The sequence below is a fragment of the Neoarius graeffei genome, chromosome 9 (assembly GCF_027579695.1).
Source record: "Neoarius graeffei isolate fNeoGra1 chromosome 9, fNeoGra1.pri, whole genome shotgun sequence".
Taxonomy (NCBI): domain Eukaryota; kingdom Metazoa; phylum Chordata; class Actinopteri; order Siluriformes; family Ariidae; genus Neoarius; species Neoarius graeffei.
The window spans coordinates 54,786,122-54,813,872 of NC_083577.1; the positions used below are offsets into that span (position 1 = coordinate 54,786,122).

A 27,751-nucleotide genomic window follows, 5' to 3' on the forward strand; every position below is an offset into this window, starting at 1 on the left:
GGATTCTGTGCCTCTCCACTCTTCCTCCAGACTCTAGAACCGTGATTTCCAAATTAAATGCAAAATGTACTTTCATCTGAAAAGAGGACTTTGGACCACTGAGCAACAGTCCATTTCTTTCCTCTCCTTAGCCCAGATAAGACACTTCTGACATTGTCTCTGGCTCAGGAGTAGCTTGATATTAGGAATGTGAAAGTTGTATCCCCTATCTTGAAGATGTCTGTTCGTGATGGGTCTTGATACACTGACACCAGCCTCAGTCCACTCCTTGTGAAGCTCTCCCAAGTTCTTGAATCAACTTTTCTTGACAATCCTCTCAAGACTGCGGCCATCCCTGTTGCTTGTGCACCTTTTCCAGCAATGACCTTTTGTGGCTTACCCTCCTTGTGAAGGGCATCAGTGATCATCTTCTGGACAACAGTCAAGTCAGCAGTCTTCCCCGTGATTGTGGTTGTGTGTACTGAACTAGACCGAGAGATACACTGTGTTCATACTGTTTTACTCAAACTCGAAATGAAATATTCTAATATTTTGAGATGGTTTTTATTTTTTTTTATGTTTTTGTACTGTGTGCCATACTGATTAAAATTAAAATAGAAAAATGCCTGAAACATTTAGTTTATGTGTAATGAGTCTATAATATATAACGTTTCACTTTCTTAAATAACTGATGGAAAATATTGAACTTTTTCACAATATTCTAATTTTTTGAGATGCACTAGTGTGTGTATATATATATATATATATATATATATACACACACACACACACACACACTGGGTGCGATTTGCTGGGGGGGATGGTGGGGATCATCCCCCCCTTCTGGTTTTTATCTCTGCTGAAAAAAAAATCCTCGGGGACAACCCCGTCAATAAAACAAACCAAAAAAAAAGTTGACATGACAGGCATGTTGTGACACAGTTTTCTCTGGTCTACATTGCACTCACTTTCAAAATGACCCGAAGTGGCAGCTTTGATGTTCACGAACGTCCCCAGCAAATAGATACATTGTAGATAACAACAATATCCAGAGTGTGAACGTGGATTTAGCGCCATGAATCACATCCTTACTGATGAGCGCAACAGAATGAATGTATCCACACTGACAGCCTTCTTTTCCTCGCTGTCAATGGGCCAGACGTGCGTTCCTTCCCTGCTGAGAAATTCGCAGAAATGTGGATTAAAGAAGGGCGAAACGCGGCGGATAGCGCACCGACGGGAAAGCAGAAAAGGCCACATGAACTGCGCCATCAGAGCAAACTGTTCATTTAGTATTCATGTATTTTAGTGATTTTCGAGTCACTGTCCATTTCATCCGGAGGGAGAGAAACATCACAGCAACGCGACAAGCAATGCGAACTTTGTTGTGTGTTAGTGTTTGTGTATTTAGTCAGAGAGATAGGAAGATGAATTTATTATCTCTGGTTCGTTTTCATTTAGTGTTTGTGGCAGCGGGGGCGTGGTCAAGCATCGGTCTGTGACAGAAAGACGGCAGGACAGAACTGATTTCACACAACTCGCTTTTATTCAGCTTTTCAGCTTCTATCTGCACACGCACGCGCGCACACACACACACACACATCAGTCGTCTAGTTGTGGAGAGAGCTCCCTCTGCTCTCGCTCCTTAAATAGGGCGCGGTCACTGGGAAGACACACAAACACATTAATTAACGACAGGTGTAGTGATTCTGCCACTTACCTTCCCTGACTCCGCCCTCCTGTCACAGACCGATGCTTGACCACGCCCCCGCTGCCACAGTGTTATTCATTTGATATCATCGGATGTTATTGAGCTGTTAGCCTATTGTTACCTTAGTTTTGTGACGTTTCATGATTAAAAAAAAAAAAAAAAACATCCCCCCTTCTGGTTTTTTGACAAATTGCACCCTGTATATATATATATATATATATATATATATATATATATATATATATATATATATATATATATATAAAAACACGACACACACACATTTTACTCTTCTATAACAGTCGTCTAATAACTTCGTCTTTCTGCCAGGAAAATTTTATTCATGTTTGGGCTGACTGTGTTTTAGCTGAAGAAGCAGAAAAGGGTAGCAAGGGGTCAGAGAGGGGGAAAAATGCTATGGCTAAACTGTAGATGTTGGCACTCTGGAAATAAGGTAGGGGTGTGGGTGTGGGTGTGTGTTCTCGTGTAGGATCAGTAGCATGCTGCAGAGAGAAACAGTTCTTCCTACCTACAGAAAGTTCTGAAGGTTCAGTGTTCAGCTAAACTCCTGCACAATACCATAAATATCATGTATATTTATCTCCACATTCACTGGATATGATCAATCGTGCACTCTAATTGGCTACTCTACTACTAGGATATCAGCTCATATACCGTGAGAAAAACAAAGTGGCGGAGTGTGTGGCTGAACCAATCGAGGACAAAATAAAAAAAAAACTCTACTTGAAAACAAAACCCCCAAAATTGTCAAGTATTTAAAAGAAACAGAAATGGCTGAAGGAATACAATTCCCCCCCAATATCTCCTGTTCCACACTCCAACCTAGTCGGTGGCGGTAACGCACCTTTAAGTTGGTTTGCCAACTGCCAAAAAACCCGAAGGAAGAAAAGCCCAAAAAATTAAGCAACAAAAAACAGAATAAAAGTATTTGATGGTAAGAACGCATCTTTTTTAAATTTTTCAAGAATTATTATTATAGCATTTTTCACAAATTGCTGCTGTTATTTCGCTGGTTTGTTTACATTGTAAGCGGAAATGATTTTGTCGGATGTTTTGTATCAAGGTTTTATTTATCGAATTTGCTAAAAATAAAAATGCTCCATTTCTTGAAATCCAGCGAATGTGGATAGAATAAAACAGTTATTCCACTCAATCTCATCGTACATGACTCAGCGCCAGCTCGGCACTATGCGTCTCGTCGGCTATCAGCTCATGTACGACTCGATTTTGTGGAATAACTGTTAAAGGTACTGTACGAACTCGTGCAATAAACTCATATCACATAGACTGCATTCCTTTTAGACTCTGTGCACTGACAAAAATCACTTTGATAGAGGTGTCCGCCCACTCATTTACTGACAGGCGTGCTACTCAAAGGTTTATTGAAACACACGCACACAGGACCTAGTTGCAGGAATCAGTTGGTGTTATTCAAAAAGACAACCATGATTGTGAAGCAGCCCTTATATAATCAGAAATCAGCCATCGAAAAGGAGTTAATTGTTTTAAAAGCAGGTTTCTGATTTCAGTTACTCCCCCCAATTTGGGCTTGGTATTCCCCCCCGCTCGCTCGCCATCATATGAAAACAGCCAAGCAGGGAAGATGAAACCTAACATGCTTTCATAAAGCCAATAAGCTGCATCTTTTTGAACTCCTGCTCAGGCAGGCTCACACACACACACACACACACACACATGAGCTCACAGATGCCTGCGATTGGCTCGAGTCACTGTGATTGACAGGGGAGAGACAGTACGCCATCACTCTCACCCAGAGAGCATGGCCAACTTCGCTCTCCTGGTTCTTGGCCACGGATGGCTGTAGCATTGTCAGGATTCAAACTCGGGCGAACGGTCTTTTGTTGTGCTACTCAGGAGCCCGAGTTCATGACTACTTTACAGAAAATGGCGTGCGTTTCTCTTACCTTCTGTGCTGAGACCAGGGCTGGAGGTGAACTTGGCCACATCTACGATCTTCACTGCAAACTGCTGGCCTGTTTCTCTGTTGATGCATCTCCTCACCACGCTAAACGGCCCCCTGCATCAGGAAAACGCACACGGTTAGAAGTTGTATTTCACCACTGGTATCGGTTTGTGTGTACATTTTTACAGCTCGACATTTTTCAGCAGACATGCTTGGATCTCGCTCTCAGCAAGAAAACAGCAAATGTGTTTACGGCTACAGAGGTCTGGCTTTAGTGGCACGCTTTCACCCGAGATGCGATGGTGTAACTGAAATTCATCAAACAGATCCAAAGAGGACCTTGGGCAACAAGTCCAAAACATCTCATCTATCTGGTGTCAGTGCCTCCTCTGCTTCCAGTGCCATCTAAAGAACTGCGCAATTCTTGCTGTTGCCTTGGTATTCGTGTGTAATCCAGGCTTGTGGGTCTGCATACATCTCGCTCATAGAAAACGTAATCATTGCTTTAATTTAACGATGAATAAAGCGGACACGGCCCGACAGTCACTGGAGGATATGCTGAAGTGAACGATTTTTAGGCCTGAAAAGTCATATGGACTGGACAGCAGAAGAGGCTATATTTAGTTCCAAGGAAGTGTGTATATTTAGCCTGAGAGGAAGGAGGGAAGTGAGGCAGTAAGACCATGACACAGGACTACACACTCCACAGAAGTAGCAAGACCCTTCACTGGGTCACACTGTCCAAAAGAACAAAGGCCTGGTTCCACAGAGGAGGATTACGGTCACCTCTCACCTTCCAGTAGAGTCCGAGCCCCCAGACAGAGAGAGAGAGAGAGAGAGAGAGAGAGAGAGAGATACACACATTTCCCCTTGATGAATTGCTCCTCTTGTACCTAATGGCTTTTGGGGTTGATGGAGATGTACAACGATGTTGGGGAACTTTGATGGGAACTAATTATGCTTCTTGGCGTGGTGTGTGTGCGCGCTCGCGCATGTGTGCTTCTCCCGCAGTTCCGTCGCTCATCTCAATATCTCAGAAAAGGATAATTACTTACTCGTAAAATCTACCTGCATGAAACGTCAGCTCATTCCCAGCCACTCTTCATAGTATGGCTGCACTGTAATTCAACATTTAGCTTAGAAATGAGATCATGATTCCCACTTAGAATTCTTTCGACAAGTTTGTAAGGAACAATACGCGTCCTTACTAAACATTAGAAGAGGAGACTGCGGGAGCTACTGTAGATTTCCCTAGCAGATGTCTGTGAATGACAGCTTGTCTGAATTTTGAATTACATTTGTACTGCATTAGCTCAAAACCTGAGGAAAATGCCTGCCATTTAGTAAAATAAAAAATATATTCATCTCATCTCATACCCTGTCCACACTAGGGATTTTGTACCGATACGAAACTACTTTCGTACCGCAACACCTGTCCACACTAGCAACTATACCGGTACTGTAGCGGTATAACCGTATCGGTACGAAACCCACAAATGTATGGGTTTCGTACCGGTACAGTATCGGTACTGTAGCGCTTCACTGTAGTGTGGACAGATGAAGCGGCTCTGTATCGATACAAATATAATGCGCAATGAACCATTCCTACGTCTTCCGGGTTATTCATACAATACAATACGCACGCGCTTTCCAGCTGTAAATAAAACGTCAAAATGGCTCAAAACGACCGTGGAGCTACATGGAGCAAAGAAAGGGGGGAGAAAGGGAGAGGGGGAGGGAGGGAGGGGGAAAGAGGGAGGAAGAAAGGAGGAAGAGTAGCCTGGGAAATCCCATGCTGCTTTACGCAATCATTCCGATCTGAAAAGACAGCATGGAAACTATGGTCTAAAGGCTCGCCTGAGTTAGGGAGCCAATCAGAGAGTGGGGAGGGGTGGAAAGACGGTGACGCGTACTACTCGACAAACGGAAGCTTGTAGTTTATTTGGGACTGTTTACGGATCACATTTAACATGGCGGCGAGCGATACGAACCAAACTAACCAAACCAGCTTCTCTCATATTTGTCTTGCACAAACGGCAGTAATCGTTCGGTGCCATTGTTTTCCTATTTTTGTTTTGCCTTCTCTTTCTCTTCCCTTCTCTTCTTCGCCTCTTCGTCGCTCTAACTACATCACCGGGTACAACTGCCATGATTGGCCATGGGCTACGTATACGCCAAATGATAGACATTCGCAACGTCCAATAAACGGCCGTTGACAATCGTAAACCACACCTCCCCTACGAGAAATTCAATAGGCGGATTCCAGACCATATTTCACTTGTGATATGGTCTGGTGTTAACCAGACTAGAGGAAGAGGGGAAAAGGGAGAGAAAGGGAGGGGAAGAGAAGGAAAAAGGGAGGGGATGTATGGGTTTCGTACTGGTACAGTATCGGTACTGTAGCGCTTCGCTGTAGAGTGGACAGATGAAGCGGTTCTGTATCGATACAAATATAATGCGCATGCGCAAAGTCACACACCTCAATCGATGTCTTCGCTGAATAAAATAGTGAAGAACGGAGATTCGTTTTCTTTGTTTCTTTCTCAACTGCCTCGCGCGTTTTATACGATTCGGCTGAATAAATGACCACCAGAAATACAGACTGTACACTGACAACAAAAAGCACACACGCGTTGTTTCATCCGCCTTATTCTCGGAAGGAAGTTACTCGGTAACCACGGAAACATTTCGCGCACGCGCATTTCAACCTCCGTGAAAGAAAACCGCAAACATTTCTCGCTAGTGTGGACAGATGCACTAAACTGTACCGGTATACTTTGTATCGATACAGTTATACCACTTTCGTACCGGTATAAGTGTGAACACAGCATTAGAGTAGCAGGATTGCACTGTTCAAGACTACATTGTTTAATAGCAACAAATAAGTCGTTTGCTCATGAAAATCACCCTTATGAGTAATACTGTACATGACTGGCACGTTTTGAGCAAAATGGTGTGTGCAGCAGCAGCAGCAACAACTCACTCGTCTACTTAATTTCATTAATTTAGTCATGGCTTGTTTCATAACTGATCATTTCAATAAATATATGTTTAGGACAAATTTGCTCCTCATTACAAGCAGACATGCAGATCATTTTAAATTTCACTCAGCTTGTTTCTGTGTGCGCGCGCAAAACGCCTACGGTTGTTGGTCAGACTGAATACGAAACAAAATTAGAGCAATTTTCAATTTTTTATTTGTGAGGCCCTAATTTCATCCACCACAAACACACAACTTTGATGAGCTTTCTGTAACGGATGAGAGGCATCACAGACCGAGATCACATTACCAGATGCATCTTCCCTTTACTCTTCACGTCCCCTTTTACCAACAAGTCTAGATGTATTGTTATTTTTTCACCGTCTCACCACTGCTGACAGCGGCCATCGTCAGCGTTGTTATTATTATTGTAATGTCCCTGCTGTTGATGGTATTGCTATTCTGGTCATTGAGGGTAATCAAAAAATAAACACGAGGCACATTCTTGACCGCTTTTATTTAGCGGAGATGAAGCTGACTAGACTGCTGGCTGTTTCGCTTCCGTTTTTCGGTCGTCGCAGCCAAGAGTTCATTTACAGTTTACACAAAGGCTCGTCATCAGTCGACCTGATGGCAGATGACTGCTTTGATAAACTGAACCGAAACTTTTGGATTTCTCACTTCCCTTCAACTAAACTGCAGAAAGCGAGGAAAATCTCCGTTTGATTCGTCACCCTGTCACAGTAGAGAGAAGTGCAGCTCTCAGTCGTGCACAGCTTTAGGAAGTGAAGAGTCAGTCACCTGCTGCTTTGTTACTCGCTAGCGTGCATGCAGGGTGAGGGATATACGTGTCGCAGTGTCCTGACGAGATATGATTTGCCTTTTGCGCAGCCTGAGCACTGTGCTCATATTCGCATTCACAGACATCCATCACTGTGCGCTCTTTAAAAGCAGTCGGAAAAGCAGCTGGACTAAAGTGAGCTATAAACACAACAGAATGAAGACAAGAAAAGAAAAAAAAACAAACCTGACTGGTTAAAATGTTTAACAACTGCAAAGGTGATTAAAAGGGCTAACAGTAGGTGGGGCAAGAAGACTAAATCTCTCTAGGGGTGTTCACACGGCAACTTTTACTCCGGTGTAGCACCGGGGCTGCCCCGGTAGAGCGTTCACACGGTACAAAGTTATACCGGCGTAGCCCCTGAAAGCTGCTTAAACCGGTGCAAATCTAACCCTGCTCGGGAGGTGGGTTAAGAAATTTACTCCGGAGTAAATGCTAGTTTGCGGGGCAGCACCGATATAAAATGGGCCGTCTGAACGCTACAGGGGTAGACTCGCTACGCGTCAGGAGAGTTGATTACATACGGGCATTGCATAATTTGCATCCTGGTATTTTGCGCTTCCAAAATGGTGAATATCAACAACAACAGAACTGCGTGTCTTCCAGTGTTGCCAGATTGGGTGGTTTTAAGTGCATTTTGGTGGATTTGAACATATTTTGGGCTGGAAAACGTCAGCAGTATCTGGCAACACTGGTGTCTTCATCCACGTTGTTTTCCCGGCGCTTGGTGATGCCATGACAACCGTCCACATGGCCATGAACGACACGAAGTCGTCGACTTGTTGCCGAATGAATTGTAGAATGCGTCGTTTTCGTGCTCTCTTGTACTTGCGCAACCTTTCCTTTCTCTCTTTTACCCTTTTACGGTGTCTGATAGACCACAATGTAGAAAGTTTGTCTGGAGAAGTATAAACCATGGTTTTTCGATATATCGATCACAAACAAGGCGGGAAAAGGAAGTACATTTTCACGCATGCGCATATTTCATTTCCGCATTATTACTATCGTATAGCACGGTCGCAAAAACTGCCGTGTCAACGCAAGTGGGGCTGCACCGGTGCTAACACGCTTCTCTCTAGTAAGCAGGTTTGAGACGTGTGAACGCTCCACAAAATTTACACCGGTGTAAGATATATCGCAACAAAATACATCGGTGCAGCATCGATGCAAATATGTGCCGTGTGAACACCCCTTCTGTTGTAGGTCCTGATGTTCATGTTCTCATCTCTGACCTACACACCACATATTAAAGAGGAGTTTACCGTCACATGATCCTGCTAATTCCAGTATGAGACGGCCCTGGGTTTCCCCTCAACTCAGCAGCCTGAGGAAGCAGATGGCACAGGGCCCAAAGCCGCTTTACTGCCAGAGCCTGAGGTACAGCAACCTCACACCACACTGACGCAACTTGGACTCTCACTCACACCCACAGCTTCAGTCATAATAATAACAACCTTTATATACACACACACACACACACACACACACACACACACACGCTGCACCTTATACAATAGAGCACGCTTTAGATTCTGCTATAACCAGTATTGACCGTTACTCTTCAGGGCAAAATACAGAGCCGTGTCTCTGCAAAGAGATTAATTTAACAGCTGGAGTATAATTTACTGAGCCTGAAAGTAACCTGGAGAAAGGCGTCTGTGTGCGCAAATTAATATGACCAAAGGGCAGCTAATACGTTAGCAGAAACCCCCACAGAATTTTGTGAAAGACGAAACTGACTCTTACAAACCATTATAATTTACCAAAACTATACAATGAGAAAAGGTATAGAAATTGTACCTAACACTACGTTCAGACTGCAACCTGAAACGACCCATATCCGATTTGTTGTGAAATCCGATTTTTTTGTTAGGCCGTTCACATTACCGATTATATGAGACTTGTATGCGATCTCCAGTATGAACGGAAAACGACTCGCATGCGCAAATTGACACGTAATAAGCACATCTACGTAATACGTAAACAAAAAAAAGCGCGCACTTCATGTTTAATGATTTTTTTTTGTTTGTTTGTTTAATTATCTGGTTAGTGTTAAAGTGTGAGGTCTCGTGTGTGCTTTTGTTTCTGAACTGAAATGAAAACGTGTAGCCTGGTAACGAGGGTTGACTCCTAAATGTCTCTCTAATTTCTATATAAGTGCACTACATGTTACTAGGAAGTAATGGATTTTTAAACTCTATATAGTGCACTCGAGCTTCAGTAGGCAGTCATTTGGGATACGGCCGCTGTATTACCAAACTCTTAATTCAGGCTTAATAATTTGCACATATTTATTTCGTCATATTAATAAACTTTTTCTACATTTTTATAAATATTTATTTAGATCGTTTATAGCCAGCTGAATTCTGCAACTTCTCTCAGCGCTGGCTCAAGGTGCATAAACACCAGTGCAGTTTGCGATGGAGATGAGGCGAGACCTGGCGATGTGGTTTTTGTGGCGGCGGCGGAACTCACACAATAATCTGATTAATGTGGGCAGCAGACTAATGAGACCGAAGGTGTCAAATTACTGGAAATTTCCAGAACAATCTTATAATCTTGTAATACAGGATGGTTTAAGTTATAAATCAGTTATAGAAACTGTTTTATTTAATCAGGCTAACAGATCAACATCCAGGTCCCTACCAAATCCACCATTAGCTTGATCAATTCTATAAAAGTCTATTTAAATTCTGAAAACTGTACAAATGTTGTTGTTTTCCACCAAAGAGGCGGGATTAGCCAACGCAGAATAGTGACGTTTGTCTCTTGTTGATGACGTGTAGGTTGCATGAATGCGACCTGTCCGGTCAGACTGCAGTCGCATGTGAAAATATCGGATATGCATCGGAATTAGGACCACATATCCAAGCGGCCTGGGTCGCATGTGAAAAAATCGGATCTGTGTCGTTCAGATTGTCAATAACAAATCGGATACAGGTCGCATATGGGCAAAAAAATCGGATATGGGTCGTTTCAGGGTGCAGTCTGAACGTAGTCTTAGTGTCAAACACTCAAAATGTTTCATATTACAAACGACGGCTAATTACAGCTGCAGTAAAGCTCTCCTTTTCTTTATCTTCAAAATATTTCTACAGCACATCTGACACCGCCGAATCTGACCAGAGTGCTGCACAGATGAGAGAAATTATGAAAAAGGCACGTCAACATGCAGCGCAAGACAGACAGAGTAACATTACACAAACACGATAAAAGATAATAAAAATGTACAAAGCCCCATGAAAGTAGACACATTTTAATAAAAAAACCCTGAAGTTTGTTTCATATTCATTTCACTGCACATTTGCACTTCTTATGCAAAAAAAAAAAAAAGAGCCTTGAAATGGTTAAAGAAAGAAAAAAAAGCCACGGCTATTCTTACGACAAGTCGTCAGAATAATATTTTCCCTATTCTTAAGACATGAACGTAATTTCCAGTAGCACATGTGCAAATCAGTATCACTTATTCTTACGCCTCGTCGTAAGAATTATACTTACGGCAACGGGCGTAAAAATAGATGCTGGGAGAGCTATTGTACTCACACCAGTGTCAGGGACGCAAGAATTACGCTTACGGGATTGGGTGAAAAATATTTTGATCATTAGCCATGACATGTCTCATCTCATTATCTGTAGCCGCTTTATCCTGTTCTACAGGGTCGCAGGCAAGCCGGAGCCTATCCCAGCTGACTACGGGCGAAAGGCGGGGTACACCCTGGACAAGTCACCAGGTCATCACAGGGCCGACACATAGACACAGACAACCATTCACACTCACATTCACACCTACGGTCAATTTAGAGTCACCAGTTAACCTAACCTGCATGTCTTTGGACTGTGGGGGAAACCGGAGCACCCGGAGGAAACCCACGCGGACACGGGGAGAACATGCAAACTCCGCCATGACATGTACATGACAAAAATTACCCGTTTCAATAAACATGGGCAAATAAAATAGAAATGATTTGCTACTTTTGGCTTTGCCAAAACTTCAGTAGCTGCCCACGCTTTAAAGGTGCATAGTGACTATATCAGAAATAATTTCCTTATCAATTTTATTTTGGTGCCTAACGTCAGTATATATTTTCTTAATATGACATTTATAATTTTTTCCGAGTAAGACAAAAAAAAAAAAAAAAAAACAGGTCCACGCAGCCCAGGCAGACTGGTCAATTCAACAAAAATGCAAACTGTACTTCTTAGGCCTTACAGCTACTTTTTTGGTGAAAAATACAAGAGGCAGGCTTTCTCTCAGTAATGAGCCAGGTAGGCTGCTGCTGCAGGTCACCTGGCTGCATCTAGGCAGCGAGAAGCTGGTAAATGGAATGTTTAAAGTGCATATCACGGGTAAATTCAGGAGCAAGATCAATGTAATTCTCCTATTTTATGTTAAACTTTGGTCAAATATCTGTCACAGTCTGCATTCTCTGCAGTTTTTTTTACCTTGCGCAATACCAGAAAAATTCAGTTGAAATCAAGCCATTTGAGGCGAATTGGTCCACCGCTGAAAAAACTTGGCGTTTGGATTTCCCGGCAAACAGTGATTTTTGTGACGTCGCATGCAGGATGCCTCCCTCTGAATCCTACATCAGCGCTGGTTTGTTTATGAGAAAACGACCTGGTGGTTTTCTGCAAATTTCTTCAACGTTATCGCGTAATTATTAAAATGGTTAACAGATGTATCGTAGGAGGGTGTAGCAACACCAATCTTGATGGGATTAGCACTCATCGTTTCCCAAAAGACCGGACAATGAGAGAGAAATGGGAGCGCTTGGTCTACACAGGCTGTGCACTGAAACCGTGCAAAGCTCTCGCAGCCTGCTGGCGCTTCCGCAGGTAACGTCACGAATCTGGCTCCAGACTCCCTTGGGATTTTTCCAGACGGGTTTTTTTTCCCATTTTATTTTTGAACGTGAGATAGGTTGCCTACTTGTGTCTGTTGGCTCTAACAGGTGACCTAGTTGAGGTGTATATTAAGCTCCTTACAAGTTTTTCTTTGGATAAATGGACAGTAGTTAACTCCTATGAATTGATCAGCACAATAACCATTCACATCGATAACGTTCCGTTATAGCAAGAATTAATAAGGACACTAGTAAAATAACATACATATTAGCATGTAGTGAGACGGACAGACAAATTGTGACAACATGGGCTCGCTCAGGTGAGCCAAAAATACACCAAATTATTTTTTTCGCGGTGCGGTTTCCATCAAATCCTGCGCTCCGATTGGTTGGCAAGCGGGTCCGTATCCTACAATACGGACCCCGGTTACGGACCTCTGGCGACTCGCTCGTTCACAACAACAAACAATATAGTAGCATTTTTGGTCAACGTTTATCTTTTTTTTTTAATAAGATTTATTTATAAGATTATCAAACATCTTATAAATCTTTGCCAGCATTTCTCAGGAGAATAGCATTAATTTTACAGCATGGATAGCGATGACAGTGTTCACAGCGAAAGCGAGTTTTACTACCCTGAGGAAGAAGAAATAAAAGAAAACATTTCAGGAGAAAGCTAAAAACCTCTAACTGCTGCTAACGACGAGCAAAACCATGGCTGAATCCTGAATGACTCCTATTTGTATAAATAGGGGACTACATAGGTGGCAAAATGTAGTTTTTTTTCCTGCCATGGAAGTGCACTTGTATACCGAGGAGGAAGCCATTTGCATTACAGCCGTGAATGAGGATTCAAAATGGCGGCTCGGCTCGGTTTTCCCTTTCAGGCGCTCTGGGTTTCCGTTAGAATTTGGTAAAGAAAAAAATATATTATTTACCAGCTTAAGGTCGGTCCGTATGGTGAAATACAGTGACCTCGGCCTTGAATACTTACCTCGGCCCAGAGGGCCTCGCTCAGTACTTTCAAGACCTCGGTCACGGTATTTCACCATACGGACCTCCCAGCTGGTAAATAACATATGTATCTCACAAATTCAAAAACATTTTATTCCAAAACCTTTCAACAGCCTGGTCCTATTTGCAAATACAAATACATGTTTTAAAATCGTACATTTTTATAAAGCCAAAAATATCCAGCATCACAATATTAATTTACACATTTACTCAACTAAGTCAGAAATACTATTTTCATGAACAAATGCACATTTTTCATTCCGAAAAACGTTCAGCACCCTACATGCCCTAGTCTACAAATACATGTTTTAAAAACGTACAAATTCAAGATACCAATACATATTAAAGAACAGAATTTATTTCAAGAAGTTCTTCTCCCATTCCTCTACAGCGAGTCTGAGAGACTTATAAGATTCAAATTCTACACCTTCATGCATAAATTGTGAACACTTATCCTGCGCCGAGCTGCTCGTTTCTTCAGCCATTTTTTCAATCTGTTGATAGCGATTTGCGCATGTGCTACCGGAACTTACGTTCATGTCGTAAGAATAAGGAAAATATTATTCTTATGACTCATTGTAAGAATAGCCGCTTCCTTTTAAAAAAAAATAAATTAATTAATAAAACCCACCCCTCACACACCACTTCTTGACAAAATGCACACCCATACTGTATTAGAAACAGTTTTTCAGCATTTCTCACGCCTTTAATCTCTGTTACACACAAGTTTCAGTTTTATTCAGTGTACTCTTCTGGGAATCTCAACGAAACGTGAGAACAAACAGCACATGCAAAAAATCTCATTTAAATATTGTTTCCGCCTCTTATTTTGCACATGTTGTCATTCACTCGATTCATCTTCGCAGATCACCTGCAACACTCCCACAGTTAATCCCCTTGCAAATACAAATTAGCAACGGATATTACGGATCTTGGTAAATGTACTGTTACGTATCGTTTAATAAAAACACGGGCAATAACAACTGATCAGTAATTAAATGATGGCGAATATGCAGAGGATATTCCTACGGCCTTCGTTGCTGAATAGTACTGACGATCTCCGTTACTCTGCCTGAGGAGAAAATGTGATGCCAGGCAGAAATGAGGAGGATAAATAGTAAGACAGGAAGCAAGACAAAACAGGAAAGCTTAAAAAACAACACGATTAAAATATAAAAATTCAGTTATCACCTCCTGACCAGGCGCTGAGAGCGAGTGGCCATGTGACTCCAGGAGACCCTTGTGTCCATGGAGGAAAGGCAATAAGGCTTTATCACTCTGCCTTTAATCTCCCCAAGTTGTTTAATCGATTTTGATCACTATGCTCAGTGTCTACACCACAGCCCTCTTGTGTCTGCCATGTATGCATTATGTACGTACATAGAATACAATACAAGAATGAGAACAGAAAAAAACGCTGGCAGAAGACATCCATTACATGTATAACCAGAGAAGACTGTTGGTAAAAAGAATTTATGAACTGGAAAATTACTGGAAATTCGGGCAGAATACGTCCTCAGGTTTTGTGTCAGCAAACGGCATAAATACCCACATCAGCGTGCCATGTGAACGTTCTTCGCACCGCAACATTTTAACTGTACAGTGTCTGCTTAGCTTAGGAAAACTTGGTGGACCCTCTGCCAGCTTAGCACATCCCTCAGTCACCCCAAAAGCATGATGGGAGTGAACAGCAGCTGCTGCCGCCATAATCACAGGCTCGGTCACCAGTGGTGAAGTGCTGCAGGACACAGCGAGTGACCACTTTAGTGGCAGATACAACAGGGCACTGTGCCCATTAAAGCAGGGTGCGAGGCCACACTGCCCCGCCCACCCAGACACATGTGCGCAAATGGATGTGAACATGAAAGACTTGTTCTTAGCAGAAGGAAAAAAAATAGCTAAATACAAGCAAGGATGATGGAAAGAGGGAAACAAAATGCAGAGGGGGAAAAACAACCAAACGTAGTAAAGGATGAAAAATTATTGAAGAAAATCTGAAGACGAAAAATGCTTTTAAAAAACACTGGGGGGTGGGGGGGGGGGGGGGGGGGGGAGTGTTTGTTCACAGCTGGGCTGCATTACAGCGAAAGAAAGAAAGAAAGAAAGAAAGAAAGAAAGAAAGAAAGAGAGAAAGAAAGAAAGAAAGAAAGAAAAGGAGAAAGAAAAAGAGAAGAAAGAAAGAAAGAAAGAAAGAAAGAAAGAAAGAAAGAAAGAAAAGAGAAAGAAAAGAGAAAGAAAGAAAGAAAGAAAGAAAAGGAGAAAGAAAAAGAGAAAGAAAAAGAAAGACAGAAAGAAAGAAAGAAAGAAAGAAAGAAAGAAAGAAAGAAAGAAAGAAAAGAAAGAAAAAGAAATAAAAGGAGAAAAAGAAAGGAGAAAGAAAGAAAGAAAGAAAGAAAGAAAGAAAGAAAAAGAAAGAAAAGGAGAAAGAAAGAAAGAAAAGGAGAAAGAAAGAAAGAAAGAAAGAAAGAAAGAAAGAAAGAAAGAAAGAAAGAAAGAAAGAAAAAGAGAAAGAAAGAAAGAAAGAAAGAAAGAAAGAAAGAAAGAAAAGGAAAGAAAGAAAAAGAAAGAAAGAAAAAGAAATAAAAGGAGAAAAAGAAAAAGAAAGAAAGAAAGAAAAAGAAAGAAAAAGAAAGAAAAGGAGAAAGAAAGAAAGAAAGAAAGAAAGAAAGAAAGAAAGAAAGAAAGAAAGAAAAGGAGAAAGAAAGAAAGAAAGAAAGAAAGAAAGAAAGAAAGAAAGAAAGAAAGAGAAATAAAAGGAGAAAAAGAAAAAGAAAGAAAGAAAGAAAAAGAAAGAAAAAGAAAGAAAAGGAGAAAGAAAGAAAGAAAGAGAGAAAGAAAAAGAAAGAAAAGGAGAAAGAAAAAGAAAGAAAGAAAGAAAGAAAGAAAGAAAGAAAGAAAGAAAAGGAGAAAAAGAAAGGAGAAAGAAAGAAAGAAAGAAAGAAAGAAAGAAAGAAAGAAAAAGAAAGAAAAGGAGAAAGAAAGAAAGAAAGAAAGAAAGAAAGAAAGAAAGAAAGAAAGAAAGAAAAGGAGAAAAAGAAAGAAAAGGAGAAAAAGAAAGAAAGAAAGAAAGAAAGAAAGAAAGAAAGACAGAAAGAAAGAAAAGGAGAAAAAGAAAGAAAAGGAGAAAAAGAAAGGAGAAAGAAAGAAAGAAAGAAAGTTTATTCATCACACACTTGTGAAATTTCCTCTCTACATTTAACCCGTCTGAAGCAGTGAACACACACATGAGCAATGAGCACACACACATACCCAGAGCAGTGGGCAGCCATGCTAACGGCGCCCGGGGAGCAGTTGGGAGTTAAGTGCCTCACTCAAGGGCACCTCAGCCCAAGGCCGTCCCATATTAACCTAACCTGCATGTCTTTGGACTGTGGGGGAAACCGGAGCACCCGGAGGAAACCCACGCAGACACGGGGAGAACATGCAAACTCCACACAGAAAGGCCCTCGCCGGCCACGGGGCTCAAACCCGGACCTTCTTGCTGTGAGGTGACAGCGCTAACCACTACACCACCTGTGCACATGTCTATTACCTACAACCCTCTTCTGCATCCAGAGCGTCAAAATCTCAGCTGAACGTGGTACAAAACATCCATGCGGTCTCAAGAAAACAATAATTAGTTGAGCACAACTGGGGTTCAGACTTGACTGCTCAGAGTTGCAGTAGATCCAGAGTTTATCCCGGAAATGCTGAGCGTAAGGTGGAAGTTCACGCTAGACGGGAACCTAGTCCACTGCAGGGCACTAAACCGAAGCTCAGGATCAAATCATGCTGTACCACCACCACCATGTCACCCACATTCACGAGGTGTCCATGGAAGAAAAAAAAAAATTAAGGTCATGCAGGACAAATTTAAGCAGAAAATCGCCTTATTCCTTTAAATAACCAAATTCTTCTTTATTTGGACAGGATTAAGAGGAGATTAAATCGTCATGGGGTCCTGGGATCATCGTTCTTGGGAACCCATGTGACCGGTGACTCCTTTGTGGTTTTAACCAGATCGGCAGTGTCAGTGTTTTTCTCCATTCTCCTCTAACAGAATTACAAGTGGAATCACCTACTGGTTTTGTCCAGACTCTGTGCTTATCTGATCATTTTAGTTCTGCCTGGATGCACATGTCCATGATCTACGCACATGTATCCTCACACTGAAAAAAAGATATCTGTTGCTACTTGCCGGAATTAGTCTTGTCAGCGATGCCCCCAGATATTAATCACACTGGAACATGAAGAGAGGATGCTTGGGGATACTTTGTCATTATGAATTGTATATTTCAATTGTTGCTGGAACCTTGGTTTGACCCAAACTGGAAAAAGAAGCAGCATTATCTGCTCCAGTGTCTCTGATCTCTTGGATGCCATGTTATGAATGGTGAGTGATCATATGATCATGACACAAACTTCCAGGTTCACAGAAAACACAACCCGCTAAACACTCACTCTGCCTGTGGTAATGTTATCTGGTTGTCCGGTTGAGAAAGTTTTATCATTGAGGAGACGTGAGGTAGCCATGGCCTAAAGGTTAGAGAAGCAGCTTTGGGATCAAAAGGTTACCGGTTTGATTCCCTTGACCAGGAGGAATGACTGAAGTGCCCTTGCTGTAGGTATGTCAGGGTCCTGCTGTATGTTGCTCTGGATTTAGCATGTGCTAAATGCTTTTAATATCTCATCTCATCTCATTATCTCTAGCTGCTTTATCCTGTTCTACAGGGTCACAGGCAAGCTGGAGCCTATCCCAGCTGACTACGGGCGAAAGACGGGGTACACCCTGGACAAGTCGCCAGGTCATCACAGGGCTGACACACAGACACAGACAACCATTCACACTCACATTCACACCTACGGTCAATTTAGAGTCACCAGTTAACCTAACCTGCATGTCTTTGGACTGTGGGGGAAACCGGAGCACCCGGAGGAAACCCACGCGGACACGGGGAGAACATGCAAACTCCACACAGAAAGGCCCTCGCCGGCCCCGGGGCTCGAACCCGGACCTTCTTGCTGTGAGGCAACAGTGCTAACTACTAAACCACCGTGCCGCCCCGTCTTTAATATTAAAAAAAAAAATTATAGATGTCCCTGTGATAAACTAACCCAAACCAAATACAGCTTTCATCACACCCAGTACTTTACTCTTCTATGCATTCTCTATTCTACAGTGAAACTGCAGTTTTTGTATATCGTACATAATGGTTTGCATGTCTCACCATCCCTTAAAGGAGTACGCCACCCCAGGTGAAATTGAGTCAGTCCCTGCAGTCCCTAGAGTTGGATGAGTGAGCCAAAGCGTTTTGTAGCCGACCCAGCCATTGTCCTGATCTATAAACGTCCTGGTTAGCTTTAGCTTAGCGTAGTCGCTGTAATCCGGTGTCTCCAGCTAGCATTGTCGTTGCAAAAGTGAATCAAATAACTCAAGATTTTTTATAATTATTTCTCATGACCTGTACATTCACATCGAGTACACATATCAATGCAAATTAACACGAAGGGATTTACTAGACCAATTTATATCTGGAACTATTTTCGGCCACAGCACAGGCAAAGCACCGCTGCAGGCGCAAAGACACCACGCAGCACCACAACTTCCGTCAATACACCAGTGTTACCAGGGAAACCAGGGTTTTCAGGTGCTGCGTGGTGTCTTTGCGCCTGCAGCGGTGCTTTGCCTGTGCTGTGGCCGAAAATAGTTCCAGATATAAATTGGTCTAGTAAATCCCTTCGTGTTAATTTGCATTGATATGTGTACTCGATGTGAATGTACAGGTCATGAGAAATAATTATAAAAAATCTTGAGTTATTTGATTCACTTTTGCAACGACAATGCTAGCTGGAGACACCGGATTACAGCGACTACGCTAAGCTAAAGCTAACCGGGACGTTTCCAGATCAGGACAATGGCTGGGTCGGCTACTCATCCAACTCTAGGGACTGCAGGGACTGACTCAATTTCACTTGGGGGTGGCGTATTCCTTTAAGCCTAGGTCACAACCAGACATACGATTTTTTGGCCGTGCGATTTTTGGCGCTTCCCAAATCGCTGTGGGTTTTTTTTTGTTCATGGACAAAGACGCACGTTGGGCGCAAGTTTGTCTTGCAACCTGAAAAAAACGTAAGCGCCCGTAGAGTTTGTTTGACATGACAAAGAACCTCTGCGGCCGGTCTGCGACTCGAAAATCAGCACGTTTCACGCGCGCCCTCCGTGCAATTCTTGCGTTTTTTGCACGTAGACCGGCCGTAGGAGCACGTACGGCCGGTTGTGACCGAGGCTTTAGTGTGTCAGGCACCTGTGCAAATGTCAACACATAATGGAGCACGTGTGTGTACGTGTGTGTGTGTGTGTGTGTGTGTGAGAGAGAGAGAAATTGTACATCTATGGATTTCCAAAAGACATCAACAGCATGAACTGTACACAAACATACACTCATGAATGTGCATCACTGATGTGCTATACAAGTTATGCAAGATTAGCTTATAAGCATAAAATATTGGAAAGATACTCAGTGGAGTGCGTGCGCGCGTGCGTACGCACATGTGTCAGACACTGCACAACTATGCTTATGCCATATTTGCGTGAAAATAAGCACAGTATAATTGTAGGCGGTGAATAAGTACAAAAAGCTTTACAATGTATTAATTGCACAGATGCCATTAAGATTAAAAGCTTGTTCGAGGTTAATCAAGCACAAACTCTGGTATTAAATATATAAATAAACACAAAACAAAAAGTCAAGCTGACTCATCTCAGTCTTCAGAGGGCAAAGTTAAGCTGCTCCGAATATAAACATAGAACTAATATTAATTTTTAAAAAAAAGTGACTGCTTATAACACCACAGTACATAATTACAGAGACAAAACACCACTCAAATGTCTGCCTGTGTTTGAGAGTTTGGCTGGAGTTTACCAGAGGCCAGGCTTGTAGTGCTCGAGTCCAGGACTCTGACTCACGTCCAACTCCTGCCCCAATTTTAAGGACTTGTGACTTGACTTGAGCACTGAGGACTCCGATTCGTCCATTAACTGCATTCAGACTCGTAAACTGAAGACGAGGGCTCGGATTTTCTTCATTTTTTCTAACATGCCATAATAATTTGGCATAAGATATTTACTGTATACTAATTTTGTGCAAAAGAATGCACATTCACTTGTTCATACAGTTAGGTCCATAAATATTTGGACAGAGGCAACATTTTTCTAATTTTGGTTCTGTACATTACCACAATGAATTCTGAACAAAACAATTCAGATGCAGTTGAAGTTCAGACTTTCAGCTTTAATTCAGTGGGTTGAACAAAATGATTGCATAAAAATGTGAGGAACTGAAGCATTTTTTAAACACAATCCCTTCATTTCAGGGGCTCAAAAGTAATTGGACAAATTAAATAATTGTAAATAAAATGTTCATTTCTAATACTTGGTTGAAAACCCTTGGTTGGCAATGACTGCCTGAAGTCTTGAACTCATGGACATCACCAGACGCTGTGTTTCCTCCTTTTTAATGCTCTGCCAGGCCTTTACTGCAGTAGTTTTCAGTTGCTGTCTGTTTGTGGGCCTTTCTGTCTGAAGTTTAGTCTTTAACAAGTGAAATGCATGCTCAATTGGGTTGAGATCAGGTGACTGACTTGGCCATTCAAGAATATTCCACTTCTTTGCTTTTATAAACTCCTGGGTTGCTTTGGCTTTATGTTTTGGGTCATTGTCCATCTGTATTATGAAACGCCGACCAATCAGTTTGGCTGCATTTGAGCACACAGTATGTCTCTGAATACCTCAGAATTCATCCGGCTGCTTCTGTCCTGTGTCACATCATCAATAAACACTAGTGACCCAGTGCCACTGGCAGCCATGCATGCCCAAGCCATCACACTGCCTCCGCCGTGTTTTACAGATGTGGTATGCTTTGGATCATGAGCTGTACCATGCCTTCACCATACTTTTTTCTTTCCATCATTCTGGTAGAGGTTGATCTTGGTTTCATCTGTCCAAAGAATGTTCTTCCAGAACTGTGCTGGCTTTTTTAGATGTTTTTTAGCAAAGTCCAATCTAGCCTTTTTATTCTTGAGGCTTATGAGTGGCTTGCACCGTGCAGTGAACCCTCTGTATTTACTTTCATGCAGTCTTCTCTTTATGGTAGATTTGGATATTGATACGCCTACTTCCTGGAGAGTGTTGTTCACTTGGTTGGCTGTTGTGAAGGGGTTTCTCTTCACCATGGAAATTATTCTGCGATCATCCACTACTGTTGTCTTCTGTGGGCATCCAGGTCTTTTTGCACTGATGAGTTCACCAGTGCTTTCTTTCTTTCTCAGGATGTACCAAACTGTAGATTTTGCCACTCCTAATATTGTGGCAATTTCTCGGATGGGTTTTTTCTGTTTTCGCAGCTTAAGGATGGCTTGTTTCACCTGCATGGAGAGCTCCTTTGACCGCATGTTTTCTTCACAGCAAAATCTTCCAAATGCAAGCACCACACCTCAAATCAACTCCAGGCCTTTTATCTGCTTAATTGAGAATGACATAACGAAGGAATTGCCCACACCTGCCCATGAAATAGCCTTTGAGTCAATTGTCCAATTACTTTTGGTCCCTTTAAAAACAGGGTGGCACATGTTAAGGAGCTGAAACTCCTAAACCCTTCATCCAATTTTAATGTGGATACCCTCAAATGAAAGCTGAAAGTCTGGACTTTATGTCCATGTCCATTATATAACTATAACCTGAATACGTTTCAGTAAACAGGTAAAAAAACTAAATTTGTGTCAGTGTCCAAATATATATGGACCTAACTGTAGGTCATGTTCAGGAACAAACTAACGTTAATGGCGCTAAAATGCCTGCAGAGAATGCCCTGAGGATTGTCCGCTTTGCTTATACAGACTTCTCGTGCAGGGCAGGGCGGGGCGGGAATGCACTGCTGTGTGTTCCATATGTAGAAGAACTATCGAGGAGACGACGGGGACAACCATGAGTTTCAATCGCCATTTGGCAAGACTCCACCTAGAGAAGTAAGTGACATGCTATGTTCATTGTGCTGTTGATAGCGGGGCTTGCTGAGCGATGAACTAGCTAGTGTTAACCCTCTCTCGTGTTATTTGCCCTGTTGATAGTGGGCAGGGCTTGCTGAGCGATGAACAAGCTTTTTATCTGTAGCCTATTAACTAAAATGGGGCAGTCAAGCAGTAACGTTAGTCCAACACAGTAACAGAGATGGTTTCACATAAAAGCAGCAACAGCCACCGTCAAATGGTGCGGATGGAGTCTTGTTCTCGGACTCGACTCGGATCAACCGTGGACTTGACTCGAAGTTTTCTTTAATGACTCGGACGTGAACACTGGGGACTCAAAGACTGGACTCTGACTCGAGATTTAGTGACTCAAATACAAACACTGCCAGAAGCACCATCATATACGCGGACTCATTCTACAATCAGAAGACCTCAGTTGGGAACTTGGATGAGTGGCAACATAAGTTTTGACATAGCACTCATCTTACTTTAATTACTACAGTGAGCGTGTTTACATGTACAATAACATGATCATTTATCACAGATCATATGAATCAGAGTATAAACTGCATGCCACAATATCTTAAGACTGGAAACTAATTTCAAGAAATCCAATATACACAGTTTATTTGAATAATCAGCTTTTTTTTCCCCAGCACATGTGCAACATCCGTCGGCTTTTTTTTTTTTAAAAACATCTGTTCATGTACAGTAACTTGAGCATAAAAGAGAAGGCCTGCCCCATAAGCAGTAATTACCACAAACCCAACAGGACAAAAAAGACTAGTAGGGAATCTCACTTTTACACAACGTTCTTTTTTTTTTTTGATGGGTTTATTAAGGAGCCCAGTGTGGAGCTGTGAAGCATCAGATTTAAAAACTTCTCTCTTCCTCCAGTCTCCGGCGCGGCACCACATATGGTGTCTATAGTCGATTATCACACGAGGGCTGTTTTCTGATATTTACAAAAGGAGAAATTATGCAGAATTTGTGAAGGCTATTTCCAAAGTAACGCCTCAATATTTAGCCGATTAGGACAATCGAGTGAGTGCGACAACATGAAAAGGATCCCTGTTGTAAACACAGGAAACTGCCCCGAGTGATAATCAACTCCAGGCACTGAACGAGGTGCTGTGTCAGAGACGGGAAGAAGAGAAAGGTAAAACAAACAAATGTCTGTAGAAACAAATCATTTCCTCCTTTACAGTTATTGAGGTAAACAGACACAGGTGTAACTCTGTAGGGATCCTTTCCATGTTGTCAAACACTGATAGCATTGAGCCTGTCAGTGGCGAAAACAAGCCGTTTACCCTGACGGGGATGACTGCCCTGCAGAATTACACTGTATAGCCATTTTGCAGTTACCAGTTATAGTATTCTAACTCAATTCCGGACCAATTTCAACGGTTTTTGTCCCTAGTAAATATTGGGATTCAAAGAGATGGGGAAAACAGGGCCCAGGGCTTTAAAAATAAATAAATAAATAAATAAATAAATAGGGTCTGTCTCAGAAACTGGGTACTGTGAGGGTACCCCACTAAATATACTCCGCCAATAAACTATACGGTTTTGAATGGTGTTGGTTTTAATTTGAAATAAAATGATGAAAGAAATAATACAGATAAAACTAAATCTTTGATGTGAATATTCAGAATCTGGCAAAAATTCTGCAAATTTGTGGAAAAATGGCGGCTTGATCTGGGACATGATAAACGGTTGACTACATCGCGTTCCCTTAAAAAGGTTGTAGTCCACTGAAAAGTCTACAGTTATCACTAATTGTATTTCAAGTTGTAACTTTATACACCTAAGGATTGGTGCGCTCACAGAATAATCATAACCGTAATAAAACATCATGCAAAATATTTGATCACCGTCGTAACTCCATTTTCTGCAAACCCAAAACCAATACGATAGTGTGTTTTGATCTAAATGGAAAGCCTCAGGGTCAAGGTCACTACCTCACCAAAAGTAGTAACTTCAAATCACTACGCCATATAAACATTTAGTTATAAATCTGCGATTTTGTTTTTTAAAACGAAAGCTGAAAGTATAGAATATGTTTCTTACAGAATATGTTACGATGGTAGCTGGTCCTGTATGAATTTCTGAGCTATAAAATGAGTTGTGGTCTATTTTTTACCGTAGCGTGTTATTTGTGTGCGGGGAAGGACACACATTAACAATTTGCATGTGTAGAATGGAATTTTCCACTCCAACAGTTAGAAGTTGATCGTGCTTCCATTTGATGTCTTTGTTACGCGAGTGATCTGTTCGGACGTTATCGCTGAAAAGGTGAGTTTTGACAGTTTTATTTTGTTTTAGTCTAGCAGTGTAAGGCAATAGAATGTTTGTTTCTTTTTCATCTTACTTTCATATTTCGTAGTGTTTGCGTATTTTTGGCCAATATTTTGCAACCATGGTCAATTTAGATCGAACTTTTGATAGAATCTACGGCCAGTCATTTTGCCCCGCCCCCGCCTCGCGCTCCGTCCGGTGCGGTAGTGATGTCCCGTTGCTCGCGCACCGCAGCAGAGACCCGCGCGACCTTCAGCTGGTACAGTCGCTGTTCTTTTACCACCGCCATTATTCTCAGCTTTCCGGTGTGTTCTTGATTTTTCCACTGTGTCCTATTTCGCCATATCAAATACCCAAAATGTATCATATCATTCATATTTAAGTGAATAATCAATTCAGTCATCATAACTTGGCAATTTTAACCCAAGCAATCAAAAAGAGGAAATTTATTCAATTTTTTCACTCATCTGTGAAGGAGGGGCTTTAATTCTTCATGATGTAGTTATTTTATATGTAAATCAATTTTACATAAGCATTTGAATTGTAATAAAAAAAAATTCCACAGTGGAGGCCAGATAAAGCAAGATACTATCTTTATTCTTATTAAACATGACAAAAGAGACATTGAGTGTTGGGTAAATGCAAAAAAAAGAAAAAGAAAAAAAAAGTAAAATTTATTTTTTGACCATAATGTCCCAAATGAGAGACCAGTTTCTGAGACAGACCCATATCAATCATCTTGTTATCTCTAGCCGCTTTATCCTGTTCTACAGGGTCGCAGGCAAGCTGGAGCCAAGTCGCCAGGTCATCACAGGGCTGACACATAGACACAGACAACCATTCACACCTACGGTCAATTTAGAGTCACCAGTTAACCTAACCTGCATGTCTTTGGACTGTGGGGGAAACCGGAGCACCCGGAGGAAACCCACGCGGACACGGGGAGAACATGCAAACTCCACACAGAAAGGCCCTCGCCGGCCACGGGGCTCGAACCCAGACCTTCTTGCTGTGAGGCGACAGCGCTAACCACTACACCACCGTGCCGCCATATAAAATAATCTGGGAGTTTTCCTTTAAGTAAGAGCACAAGTATTCCTTTTCAGCAGCACTCAAGTAAAGTACAGTATAATACCCCAAAAGAATACTTAACTATAGAAACCAAGTGCAATTTCTCCATTATTTTCCACCCTGGGAAAAGAAGGCAAGGGTGTGATAAAGGTGCAAATGTCAGATTTTAGGAGGAAGAAAACATTTTTGCTGGAAAAAAACAGAAACGAGATTAATAAAAAATGCAATCAGCAGCACCCGTGCTAATTTCATAAAGCACTGAACGGCTGGAGGCACAATGGTGGCTGAATGCAGAGGGTGAGAGCTGAATGATCAGAGGGCGTTGTACAGGCTCGGCTCTCCACTCAGCACACAGGAAGCTGTGGAGGAGTGCAGCTGCACACTGGAGCAATATTTAAAGCTGCTGTGCAGATGGAGCCAAGATTTCAGAGCAGGAAACCAACACACTGCTGCTCAACAGAAAAGTGGCTGTGCTAATACACGTCTGATGGAATCAGGACATCATGACTGGTGACTGTGTGAAGGAGTATTTGTAAAGCCAAGTGGGACCTGACCCATGACTCACTGCCCTTTGCTTAAAAAAAAAAAAAAAAAGCTGCATCAACAAAGAACAAAACACTCTGCTGAGACTCCCTTTAAACCTCCGTCTAAAGCATCAAAAGCGAAGTGTCGGTCATGGCCCCATGACCTTTCTCAAAGACGAACCAAAATCTTACTTGGGGGTCCTCCTATGGAATCAATTTTGTGCCAAAATGTTCATACAATACTTTTGAAATATCAAACAAAAACGACAAATCAAAATACAAAAAAAGAAAAAAAAGTCAATTTTTTTAGACTGGCAAACAAATTATTCATGTAATCGTGCAAAATATCAGTCTATTACTCTTCAGAAACCTTTTATTTTTGTTCCGCATCTTTCTCGGTTTTGTTTGACGTAATTTATTTTGGTTGCGATTCCAGCTTTCTCGTTTGCGCTCCCTGACTTTTTGCTTGCAGTTTTGGCACAAACTTCACGTGTGGGCGGGCTGTCCAGGAATGCATTCCCATTGGCTAACTTGTGTTTGACTGACAGCTACGCTCAGCCATTCCTCGGAGGCTGTTGTGGCCATTTCCTACTCGGATTCTGGCGGACTGTTTGACGAGTGACCGATCCATTGACGGTAAACAAGGATCGAGTGGACTTCAGTGGCGACTATGATATTGAATTTACACTTTGTTGAATTAATTCAATATCCTAGTCGCCACTGAAATCCACTTGATCCTTGTTTACCGTCAATGGGTCGGTCATTCGTCAAACAGTCCGCCAGAATCCGGGTAGGGAATGGCTGAGCGTAGCTGTCAGTCAAACACAAGTTAGCCAATGGGAATGCGTTCCTGGACAGCCCACCCACACGTCAAGTTTGTGCCAAAACTGCAAGCAAAAAGTCAGGGAGCGCAAACGAGAAAGCTGGAATCGCAACCAAAATAAATTACATCAAACAAAACTGAGAAAGACGCGGAACAAAAATAAAAGGTTTCTGAAGAGTAATAGACTGATATTTTGCACGATTACACGAATAATTTGTTTGCCAGTCTAAAAAATTTGACCTTTTTTTTTTCTTTTTTTGTATTTTGATTTGTCGTTTTTGTTTGCTATTTCAAAAGTATTGTATGAACATTTTGGCACAAAATTGATTCCATAGTCCTCCAGCTTCACCATATACATTCATCCCTCCCATATCACACTATAACTCTTGGCTATAAACAAATGCAAAGGAGGTGAAGGCAATTACATACTGTAATGCTTTTTCAAAATTATAGCACTTTCAGGTTCAGGTATAAGGAATGAAGCAGCATCACGAATACTATATTGAATCAAATATTAGCCTAAAAAAGGCCATTTAAGACTGGATGTGAACAAAATACTGTGTGCATTTCATATACACACACTGTGGTAGAAGGTGTCTCACTTCTGAGTCAATATTTGTGATTATTATACATACAGGACACTTTTTCTATGGAATAAAAACGTCTTCTATTCCCTTCTAGCGGGTTTTATTCATTTGATTGATGGGCATGCAATACT

The 27,751-nt window shown here is 41.8% G+C and overlaps 1 protein-coding gene across 11 annotated transcripts in view; it reads right to left on the reverse strand.

Moving 5' to 3' along the window:
- caska (calcium/calmodulin-dependent serine protein kinase a) overlaps positions 1–27,751 on the reverse strand; it is a 425,905-nt gene that overhangs the window by 206,805 nt on the left and 191,349 nt on the right. For all 11 annotated transcript variants that reach the window (XM_060929833.1, XM_060929830.1, XM_060929834.1 and 8 more), the window contains exon 2: positions 3,637–3,749. In XM_060929833.1, the coding sequence (XP_060785816.1) occupies positions 3,637–3,749 (113 nt within the window). The remainder of the gene's footprint in view (positions 1–3,636; positions 3,750–27,751) is intronic.